A 12,344-nucleotide genomic window follows, 5' to 3' on the forward strand; every position below is an offset into this window, starting at 1 on the left:
AAGAATTAGCAATATGAAACTATAGCTCACCAACATAACATAATATCCAACTTAGGTATTTCAATGAGTAGTTCAATTGTTTGAAACTCCTTGAAGTGTAGCAAAAATAGAAAAATAAATCCAAAAGATCATATCGGTTCAAATGTCCAAATCTATTAGACATGCCTAATATGTTGTGAAGTCTGAGGTGATGGGCGGGCAGTCAAGAGATAACATCCAGAAAATGAGTGTATCAGAAATGCAAATGCTAAGATGGATGAATGGAAAAACTAGAAAGGATAGGATCAGAAGTGAAGTCATCCAATATGAACCCAGGAGTAGCTTTAATAGGTGATAAAATGAGAGAGGGTGGACTATGATGGTCTGGTCACATGCATAGAAGACCACTAACAGCTCCAATTAGAAGTGATTTGTTACAAGTTGAAGGGGCTAGAAGATCTAGGGGTAGACCAAAAAGGACATGGATAGAAGTAGTAAGAAATGGTTTAAGCATTAATAATTTAACATGGATTTGGCTTTTAAATAGAACAGATTGGTGAAAGAGGATTCATGTTGCCAAACCCATATAGTTGGGATAAGGCATGATGATGTCTGAGGTGATGGATGCATGACTATATGTATTTTTTTTTTTTTTCTGGATAAGTATGCATGGGCATATGTATAAGATATACATATGGAATGCCATCTTTTATTAAATTATGTTTTATGAATATTTTCTAAACAAATCTATACTTGGAACAAAGGCTTCTCTTTTACTCACTCTGATGCCTGTGCCTCTGACCCATGGTGTGAGCTTGAACAATGGTTATTCATCTGTATTAAAGACCCAAGGAAAGTAAAAGAGAAAAAAAATCAATCTAATTGAGAAAACAACATAGGAGAGAAATGGTATTTTATTACCCTAGAGAAAAATCAATAATTTGAAGCATAATGATTTCCATCTTGCTTTTCTAACAGCAGTTATATGCGTTTATCTTGATGACATATTCTAGGAAAAGGAGAAAACATGGCAGAACAGATATTGGAACTATAGACAACAAATTGTCCACATGGCTAGAATGAAAAAAAAAAATCCATATTCATCCCTCATCCAATCAAGACTAAAAAAATATACCCATAAGATGATAAACATAACAAAAGCTAACAAATGAGATGTACAGTATGGACTTTTTATATGAAAATTATAAACCAATTAAAGAAAAACTCCATGAAAAAAAAACACAACTAAAGGAGCTTAATGTAATTAACAATAACTGGATAAAAACAACTATAATTATATTGAAATAAAGTAACAAGAAATAGTTAAATTTGCAGCATCAACATGCTTCTCTTCCTGCACTTATTTTAATAATCTGCCTTTATTTAATTTCAGCCATTCTGTTTGAAGCTAGAAGATCAACAAAAAGGTCATTGATAATTTACAAGTTGAAGTTGCTACAATAGATATATAGAAATAAAAATGAACACCCAATTATATGGGGTCAGCTACACGAATCCTATTTCACCATTCCATTCTGTTTAATGCTGTATCCATTGTTAAATTATGGGTGCTTAATTCATTTCTTATCACTTCAACCCATGTCTGTTTTGGTCATGGTAAGTAACTTCAATTGATTGGTAATAATCACCCAATTATGTCCTAAGACATGGTACATGCATGGGACATCATGAAGTCACAACAATCTGTACCTTTCATAAATAAATTATTGCTGGTGCATTTTATACTGTATCACGAGATGCTTCAGATTATGCTTGCAACTCATAGTGCATTAGGCATTTCTTGAGAACAGAAACCTCTGGTTGAAAATGTCATGGAGGTCTGCAACTTATCCTTGCCTAGGTGACACAAACAAGAAGAAAACCATACATGATGAAAGGTTAAGCCGTTAAGGTGATGCATAATAATTTGGTAATACATGTATGGTAGGGAAAATTGTAGAAAAAATTGAGACTTAGTTCTCAGAGTCTCAGTTATAAAGAAAAAAATTCCCTTGAAGATTTCATCTTTGTGATAATATCCCAAAGTTCTTTTACCTTTCTTGAAGACACTTCACCTCAAGTTAGGCTAAACCTAGGATTTATTGCCTTCTTTTTGAGCAAAATTAACTGAGAATTTATTCATTAAAAAGGTACATGAGAAGATGTACAAGAGCCAGAGAAGGCTGAGACAAAATTACACAGGTAGAGTTCTATTACTAAACATATTTACTTTATGAACACCAGATTTAGCTAGGCTGTCAGCTGCAGTGTTTAGTTCCCTGGAATCCAAATCAGCTTCACATTCATTGAGTCCATGATATCTCTAGCTTCAGCCACAAAATGGGCCAGCCTCCAAGGCCCACCATCCTTATCCCTAAGCCATTTTATAGAATTGACAAAATCACCTCCAAACCCCTGCGAGTGCAGCCAAGATCTCTGCCTTTGTAGAATCAGAATTCCCTATTGGACCACTGAAAGCCCAACAGATATTCCCCTCTCTTCCCCAGATTACTCCACCATTTCCTGCTGCACCTGTAGTCCCTTAAGGCACTTCCATCAAAGTTTAGTTTCATCACTCCCTCCTCCCTTGAACAATGTCTTGAGTGTAAGAACATGATAGGCCCCCAATTAACTTTACGTATGTCAGGAAGGGGAAAGGTCAGCTTTCGGCTAAGGGGGGAAATAATTGAACATGGGGGCAATTATAGCTGGAGGGAATAAGGAGAGTCTTGAGGCATTTATAGCTCTGTCAGTTAGGAATAAAAAGAGTATGGGCATTTATAACTTGGCCAGCTGGGCATTTATTGAGGGAGTCAGTTATGCTGTGAGAAGAGTATAAGAAGGCACTTTGGGGGATGGGGGAGAGAAGGCTTTTGTTGAATGAAGAATACTGTGAGTGATTGGGAGAGCCGGCAGTCTCTCGAAGAACCAACCAACTGTTAATATTCTTCTTTTCTTCTGAATGAATACCAGTTCCTTTGTTGATGTTCTAGTTGTGTGAATTCTGCTGTGAATCTGAGAACTGTGTGTCAAATTTTGGGACATATCAGAACACTCCCAGGCGAAGAATAGAGGACTTCTACTGGGTTTCTTTGAAGATTATTCAAAGAGATACCTTTGAAATTTCCAGAATTAACTGCCCAAAAGTTACATAAATAGGTAATGAAGGAAATCAGGTCTTCAACATTCCTGGCTTTGTTTTTGTTAGAGTGAGCCGAATAGGGGTAGTTTAGTAATCTCATGTCAGTTAAGTACTTTGCTTATGTGGTTGTTTTATTAGAGCACTCTGCCCCACACTTAAGTGTGGGCAGTTTAGTCTTTGTAAGTGTAATTAGAACCTAATAACATAAGGGGGTCGACTGAATGGGTGACTAATCAGTTTCGACAAAACCCTCCTGTTCTCTCTTTCTCTTGTCTTCTTCCTCATCTTCTTCTTCCTTCTTCACTGGTTCGGATTACTGTAGCTGCTCCAAAACATGGTATCAGAGCGAGGTTTCTGACCTGCTTCCGCTTGCAAAGCATCTCAGCTGTGTTCGTGACACCCTCTTCTTCGTTTCTGGTTAGTTAATGGGGAGAGCTGGTTCGCCCTAGGTCTGATACATCACAGTTCGTTGCTCTCTGCTGCGCACAGTTTTCTTCATCAAGGAAGGTGATTTCAGCAGTGAATGGTTGGCTGATACTCTCAAAGGAAGGTTTGTTATTTAGTCCTTTTGTGTTGCTGGTATTTCTGGGTAGGAACCCTTCAAGAATCAATTAGTACTGATTAGAACCTAGAGAACTAGGTTCATTGTTGCCCTAAGAAGGGCTGTGTGTGCAGTAGCTGAATGGTGTAGGGCTGCTGTGAGTTGTTGAGTGGTGTTAGGGCTGCTGTAGGTGGCCGAGTGGTGTAAGGTGGAATGCAGTGACCTTGCCAAGCTCCTTGTGGTCGTGTAATGCCCTCTTAAGTGTGTTAAACAAATCTGAACTGGGTGTAGCAGTTTGACTGTGTTGTGGTGCTTGTGATGCACAATTTTTTTTATTGTGTGGTTGTAAGAGGGCCTACTGTTGTGTTGTGGTGCTTGTGATGCTTATGTGGGCCGTAGGTGTGTGAAGTCAGCAGTAGTGTGAAGAAGAACAAGTGTGTGCTCCCATTGTTGTGTTTAGGGGCTGCAATAGGTGCTGAAGTATCAAACTGTGAACAACATCAATCAGCTTGTAGCTGAGAAGTAAGGTTAGAGGCAACTGTGAAAGAGTACAATGGCAGCAATAGGAGATGGCTACAATGATCAGAAACCTAATGTGGTAATTTCCTCCGACTACCTAGGGGTACAAATGACCTCAATTAAGCTGAATGGGGAGAACTATGTTCCATGGGCTAAAGCAGTGGAAGTGTTTCTCAAGGCAAAGAAGAAAGTAAAGCATGTAAGAGATGAAAAGCCATCGGAGGACTCTCCAGGGTTTGATGATTGGGAGCAAGAAGATGCTCAAATCATGACTTGGCTGTGGAATAGTATGGAACCCAAAATTAGTGCCAACTTCATGTTTCTTGATACGGCTAAGGATATATGGGAGCATGCTAAGAAGCTATATTCTGGACAAGATAACACAACAAGAGTGTATCAGCTTTATCAGGAGTATTTTGATTTACAACAAGGAACCAAAACTCTAGAAGAGTACTATGCCAGCATGAAGAATATAAGGAATGAACTCAATGTCTATCACCCCCTTACTCCAGATATTAAAGTTCAGCAACAGCAAAGGGAGCAACTAGATGTTACAAGATTTTTAGTGGGGCTGAAGTCGGAATATGAACTAGTTAGAGCCCAAATATTGGGGGAATCTATTCTTCCTACACTTGAGGAAGTATTCTCAAGGCTTCGTAGAATTTCTTTGGGACAGACAGAGAACTCCACACAGTCTGATAGATCAGCACTTGTGACAGCTCGAGGGGTTGGACATAGTATAAGAGGGGGAGGTCATGCTCCCCAAGGGGGCCGTGGCAGTTCCATGATTAGTCGGGGTGGTCGTGACTCAGGGGGAGGCCGTGGCAGAGGGAAGAATAACTCTACAAGGAAATGTACTCATTGTGGTAGAGAGGGACACACAGTGAATTTCTGTTATGATCTACATGGCCCTCCCTCTAAATGGGCTAATCTTGCTGTAGCAGGTGAGGTTGATATCAGTGACAGCAGACCGAACTCCTCCCACATCTACATCTACCTCTGGGAGGGAAATGGTGAGCGTACCGCGTGATGAGTATGAACGGTTCCTTCAAACTACTTCACATCATACCACTGCCACACTTGCCCAATCAGGTATTGCTTGCATGTCATCTAAAACTTCTCCCTGGATTATTGACTCTGGAGCCTCAAATCATATGACCGGGACTCCAGGTGTGTTCTCTTCTCTTTCTGAAACCCCCACATCACAAACTGTTACACTTGCCAATGGGTCCTCATCTCCCATATGTGGTGTTGGTAATGTTGACATGGCTTTTGTGCCCTTATCATCTGTTTTATAAGTCCCTAAGTTTCCATTCAATCTTATGTCTGTTAGTAAAATAACCAAAGCTCTTAACTGTTCTGTTACCTTCTTTCCTTCCACTTGTGTTTTTCAGGATCTCAAGGCGGGGAAGAAGATTGGTGGGGGGCATGAAGCTGGTGGATTGTATTATCTTGACGGTGGTGGATCTTCAATTGCTCTTCAGACTTCACTTACTCCTCTACAATGGCATTGCCGACTGGGACATCCATCTCTCAAGGCTCTCAAGATTTTGGTCCCGTCATTGAGTCATTTGTCAGTTTTGCAATGTGAGTCATGTCAGTTTGGGAAACATCGTCATGTGGCCTTCAGTCCAAGAGTTGAGAGTTGTATGTTGAGTCCTTTTTCTTTGGTTCATTCAGATGTTTGGGGTCCAATCAAAATAGAGTCTTATAATGGGTACAAGTATTTTGTCTCCTTTATTGATGATTGTTCAAGAATGACATTGATTTACTTAATAAAAGAAAGAAGTGAATTGTTTTCCATTTTTCAAAAATTCCATGCTAAAATACGCACACAATTTGGTGTTCCAATCAAAATTCTCCGTTCAAATAATGGTCGTGAATACTTTTTTACTTCATTTCAACAGTATTTAGAACAGCATGGCATTATTCATCAGACATCATGTGCATACACCCCTCAATAAAATGGGGTAGCTGAACGGAAGAACCGTCAGCTTTTTGAAACTGCTCGGTTTATTCTTCACCACATGAATGTTCCTAAACGTTTTTGGAGTGATGCTGTACTCACTGCATGTTTTCTCATTAATCGGATGCCCTCCTTCATCCTTCATGGTCGGTCCCCCTTCTCTATCTTGTTTCCCACTTTATCTCCATTCCCATTAATTCCTCGTGTCTTTGGTTGTGTGTGCTTTGTCCACAATCTGAGCCCTGGAATAGACAAGCTAGATGCACGCTCAATTAAATGTGTCTTCCTTGGCTACTCACGGACTCAAAAAGGGTACAAGTGTTATAATCCCATTACCCGGAAGTGCTATGTCTGCCCTGATGTCACCTTTTTTGAGTCAGTCCCCTTCTTCTCAAGTCCTGAAGCACCTTCGTCTCCACCCGCACTTCCTCTTCCTCTCCATGTCAGTGATCCAGTTCCAAATGTTGTCGTCGGAGTAGACTCATCACCTCATCCCGTGCAGATCACCACCGAACGTCCACCAATCCGGCAAGTGTATACACGTCGAACGACACCGGCCCCTCCTCTAGCTTCTACCTCATCTGCGGATCCTCTCATGGCTCCTATTGTTGAACCTTCAGACCTTGACCTACCCATTGCCTTACGGAAAGGTAAACGCAGTTCTACCCTCCATCCCATTTCCAATTTTGTTTCATTATCTCGTTTTTCTACATCACATCGCCAGTTTGCTTCCCTTTTATCCTCTATTTCCATACCTAACAATGTTCAAGAAGCTCTCAGTTCACCTGATTGGCGGCGGGCAATGGAGGAGGAACTTTCTGCTCTTCAACATACTCAAACGTGGGAACTTACTACTCTCCCACTTGGTAAGCATGCTGTGGGATGTAAATGGGTGTATACTGTGAAATACTTGCCAAATGGTAGTGTGGAGCATCTGAAGGCTAGACTTGTTGCTAAAGGTTACTCACAGTTGTATGGAGTGGACTACATGGAGACATTCTCTCCGGTGGCTAAGATTGGTTTTGTTCGCGTACTAATTTCCCTGGCAGTTATGTATGATTGGCCTCTGTTTCAGCTTGATATAAAGAATGCCTTTCTCCATGGTGATCTTGTGGAGGAGGTATATATGGAGCAACCACCTGGGTTTGTTGCTCAGGGGGAGGATGGTAAGGTATGCAGATTGAAGAAGGCAATTTATGGGCTGAAACAATTGCCGCGTGCTTGGTTTGGGAAGTTCAGTGAAGTGGTGAAGAGTTTTGGAATGAAGCAGTGCCAAGTAGATCACTCAGTGTTCAGCTATGACTCAGAAGCTGGGAAGATTCTATTAGTGGTCTATGTGGATGATATTGTCATTACTGGCAGTGATAAATTGGGGATTGGAAAATTAAAGGTATTTCTGCAAAATCATTTCCAAACAAAGGATCTTGGAACATTGAAATATTTCTTGGGAATAGAGGTTGCCAGGTCAAAACAAGGTGTAAATCTATGCCAAAGAAAATATGTTCTTGATCTATTGGAAGAAACATGATTGTTAAGTGCAAAACCGGCTGAGACCCCTATGGAACCAAATGTTAAGTTGAGCAGTGATACAGGAGAAGTATTTTAAGATCCTGGAAGGTATCAACGACTAGTGGGGAAGCTGAACTATCTGACTATTACGAGACCCGACATATCCTTTGCAGTCAGTGTGGTGAGCCAATTCATACAGGTCCCTCGTATACCTCACTGGGATGCAATTCTTAGAATTGTGAGGTATCTGAAAGGAGCTCCAGGCCATGGACTATTGTATAAACCAGGAGGAAAACTTGAAGTAGTGGGGTATACAGATGCAGATTGGGCAGGCTCAATGAATGATAGAAGATCTACTACGGGCTATTGCACATTTCTTGGAGGAAATCTTGTGACGTGGAAGAGTAAAAAGCAGACGGTTGTGGCCAGAAGTAGTGCTGAAGCTGAGTATAGGGCCATGGCACATACTACCTGTGAGTTAGTGTGGTTGAGGAATCTTCTACAAGAAATTGGGTTTCACATGGATAAACCTATGAGACTGTATTGTGACAACCAAGCTGCACTCCATATCACATCCAATCCTATATTTCATGAGAGAACAAAGCACATAGAGGTTGATTGCCACTTTGTGAGGGAGAAGGTCCTTGCTAGAGAGATAAACACAGAACATGTGGGCTTGAATGATCAATGGGCAGATTTGTTTACAAAAGCTCTAAACTCAGGGAAAGTGAACCATCTATGTAACAAGCTGGGATTATATGACATATATTCTCCAGCTTGAGGGGGAGTGTTAGAGTGAGCCGAATAGGGGTAGTTTAGTAATTTCATGTCAGTTAAGTACTTTGCTTATGTGGCTGTTTTATTAGAGCACTCTGCCCCACACTTAAGTGTGGGCAGTTTAGTCTTTGTAAGTGTAATTAGAACCTAATAAACATAAGGGGGTCGACTGAATGGGTGACTAATCAGTTTCGACAAAACCCTCCTGTTCTCTCTTTCTCTTGTCTTCTTCCTCATCTTCTTCTTCCTTCTTCACTGGTTCGGATTACTGTAGCTGCTCCAAAACAGTTTTCAAATATCCTGTTCCTTTCTTCCCATATGCCCCAAAACACTGCATGAGCCACTGTGCTCCAATAATTTTTTTCCTCTTCTTCCTAAGCCTTTGCCTTGCCATTGTCATAGAAACTCCACAACCTGCTCAGGATATACCCAACTGTAGCCAACTAAATGAGAAAATAACACCAAATCTTCCTAGTTACAAGGCAGTGAAGAAGTAGGTGCTCAGCCGTCTCATCATTACTGAGGCAAAGAGTGCAAACATGAGGCAAAATACACAGTCTGCGTTCTTCTGAAGCAGGTCGCAAATGTTTATTTTCTTATGACAAGCCTCCCACACAGAAAAGGAAAGGGATGTGTAAGCACCAAGCCTTCTTAACTAAGAAGTTTGAACCCTGATCATCCAACACTAGAGCCTTGAAAAAAGATTTAGTTGAGAACTTACTGGCAGGAGTAATTATTATTTTTTTTTATCAGTAACAAGATGCTTTATTAAATAATAAAATTTGTGAAACTTCAAGTACAAGAAAGGGGAGATAAACTATCTTAACTCCCCCACAACAAGGAACAAAGAAGAAAGCTAAAAATTAGCACAAAACATAGATTCCTTAAGCGCCCCTTGCTTGGCTAACCCATCAGCCATTGAGTTAGCGCTTCTCTTCACCCAACTGTACTTCACCTCAATATCCCTACTCAGCCATTTAAATTTTTTCTTTTCATTTCTGTAGCTCCAATTGGGGGTAGAGCAGTTAATCATTGAAGGGGATTCCAAGGTGGTGGTGGGCTGGCTGAAAAACCCCGAGGGTACTATATGGTGCTACAAGAATGAAGTTAAAAAATTTAATTGGCTGACAAGGAATATGCTGGTCTCTATACAGTGGGTGGGGAGATCAGCAAACGCTTTGGCTGATGTGTTAGACAAACAAGGGGCAAATAGGGAAGAACTGTTTTGGGCTCAGCTGTGATTTATGTAATTTATTACTAATTTACTTGGAAGCTATTGGGAGAGGCTGCAGCTCGTGCCTCTCCATGGGATGTTGTATGAAATTACAATTTTAAATCAGTTTCTGAATTAATAAAATTTCTATTATTCATAAAAAAAAAAAAAAAAAAAAAAAACTTAAGTTTCCAAGTCCTCTGGTCAGGGGTAGCAGGAAAGATGTAACCTCACTAAGAGAGTTTAACAAGTTTACAATTTCTGCAATCTCTACCTCTCTCAAGGGCTTTATGAGGTTTAGGTTCCAGTTAGTTTCTGAAGGTGGGTGAAGAAATAAAACACAAGGAAACAGTGGCTTCTTGGGTTTGAGAAAGGTTGAAGATTCTAGGGTAAGTGCTAGCTAGGGTACTCTCCCACCAAAGATCAGTCCAAAATTTTATTTTGTTTCCGTTTCCCACCTGATACCTAACAAAATCAATGAAGAGGTCATAGCTAGAAGAGATACCTTTCCAGGGGTTAGACAGTTAATCGCCTTCACCTGGTTCAAGTGGACCTTGCTTTCCCAACCATTGGCATACCTTCTGTACTTGCTGTTAATGATGGTTGTCCAAGTGGCTTCAATCTCAAGAGGGTATCTCCACAACCATTTTCCGAGAAGGGCTAAGTTCCTTTCCAAAATGTGCCCTATACCCAGCCTACCAGCTTCCTTAGGTTTGCATACCTGATTCCAACTAACTAAATGACTTTTCTTCCCACCACCTCCATCGCATGGTATTCTACTTGGAATACAAGCTGAAGTTATCCTTCCGAATCTAAAATGGTTATATTGAAACTTACCTCACTTATGGGTTCAGACTGGATAGAATACGTTAGGCTGCAATCCTGAGATGGTACTCTTATGTGGAAGCATCTTGGCACTGGAATATTCTATTTTGCATCACAGGGCTACTTTCCTGGTAATGAAAGCTAAATAAATTCTATTAGATTACAAGTCCAAATCTAACACTTATAGCCTAAGGAGGATATCATGCATTGTTCTCTTAGAGACATGCCATTACAGCCCAAAAAGAAATAGTATTTGGTCATGGCCCAGTGGCTAGTAATGTATAGGTAAAATGGCCAGAAATTCGAGCTGTTACATGAACTGTACTTTCAAAGTTAGACTAATATGATAATGCTTACCCAAAAACTAGCTTAGTAACTTCATTTAAGAGGTAATGAGGTATTATCCAAAGAAAAGTGTGCCATTGTTATTATCATCTAACCATTACATGGAAGGTAAACTCAGTTTTATTAAAATGCATGTCAATAAGTGCTCTTGCAAGTGCATGGAAAACTGAAATACAGATCCTGTTGCAAGCACATGTGTATAAATGCTCTTGTTCTTTTGAAAAGATGGTATGTTCATTCATTTTGATAAATATTGCTCTAACACTTTTGATTTAACCAGAAGCCAATTTTCATTATTACAAATACTTGTGGAGTTAATTGCATGCCATTTCAACCTAAATACCCACTTATGATAAGTTGGATATACTAGAGTGAGATAAAAGGAAACGTAATTAGTAGGCTTATTTTATAGCTAAAAAAAATACCAATATAGAAAATATATTTCTTTGATTGGTACAAATATAGAAAATATTCTGCATTTAGGAACAATAATTGTTAGGACATCTGCAACTACTAGAACACATGAACACAACCATACTATGGTACTCCACCACATATCTATTAACAATTTGACATCACATATCAGCATTTACAGGATGGTAATTTTAATATCTCAAACTGAGTGAGCTATTTCCTACACTGGAATATTGAAACACTTTAGAACAAAAAGTCCATGACAAACTCAAAAATGAAACATACCTTCAAAACACAAAGCTGTGCAACATTGTCACGAAGGCCAAACTTTTGGAATTCTATGTTCTCTTCATGCAAAAGGGTAAACCTGTATTTACATTTCAAAATAGATAAATGAAGAATAGAAATCGAACTTCAAATCAAACAAGAATGCATTTTAAAATATGTTTTATTGCACCCAATTTGCCAAGTTATTATTTCTGGTCAAACTAAATATAAGACTTCGGCTAAAAGATAAAGTCTATATTGCGGCCTTGAATTCTTTATTGCGGCCTACTCCAAGTTCTGACTCACATTAGTGGAGAAAAACCTGAACGCAAAATTTCGTAGTGGTTTGTGGTGGGAGCAGATGGACCTGATGCATTTTCGGCTTATGAGTCTGACCTGAATATGTTATGTTATGTTCTTGGGGCTTTTTCTCTTTTATGTATCTTTGACTTGCGTGAGAAGATAAGAGCAAGTATTGTGAATAAGAGCTTGGGTGTATTGGGGTGCTTTTTTTTGGAAAAAGGCAACGTAATATTTATTAAATCAAAAGATACGCAAGCAAGCTGAGATCAGTCCCAGAAAGGCCGACTGACCAAATCAGCAATTACATATTCCACCAAGAACTGGAATGAAAATCAACAGACAAATTACAATTTCTGAACTCCTCAGAGACGGACACCCAAGAGAATAATATGCCCACTGCTTTCTGGATTAGCTCTTCTGGACTTAAGGCTTTGTTATAGGAATAGTCTTCCACACTATCTTCCTTTTCTTGTTCAGCCCCTTAACATTCCAGCAACACAAGAGCTCCTTTACCGAACTTGGCATAACCCATCTTAAATTCATA

The 12,344-nt window shown here is 39.7% G+C and overlaps 1 protein-coding gene across 5 annotated transcripts in view; it reads right to left on the reverse strand.

Moving 5' to 3' along the window:
• Positions 1 to 12,344, reverse strand: part of LOC104601841 (DNAse I-like superfamily protein) — a 37,858-nt gene that overhangs the window by 6,614 nt on the left and 18,900 nt on the right. For all 5 annotated transcript variants that reach the window (XR_016083850.1, XR_016083849.1, XR_016083851.1 and 2 more), the window contains exons 5-6: positions 11,516 to 11,597; positions 761 to 813 (exon numbers count right to left, since the gene is read on the reverse strand). Coding sequence is in view for 2 of the 5 variants with exons in the window: in XM_010265338.3 (XP_010263640.1) it covers positions 761 to 813; positions 11,516 to 11,597 (135 nt within the window). In the remaining 3 variants the exon portion in view is untranslated. The remainder of the gene's footprint in view (positions 1 to 760; positions 814 to 11,515; positions 11,598 to 12,344) is intronic.

Source organism: Nelumbo nucifera, chromosome 3 (assembly GCF_055504915.1).
Source record: "Nelumbo nucifera cultivar China Antique chromosome 3, China Antique-T2T, whole genome shotgun sequence".
Classification (NCBI taxonomy): Eukaryota; Viridiplantae; Streptophyta; class Magnoliopsida; order Proteales; family Nelumbonaceae; genus Nelumbo; species Nelumbo nucifera.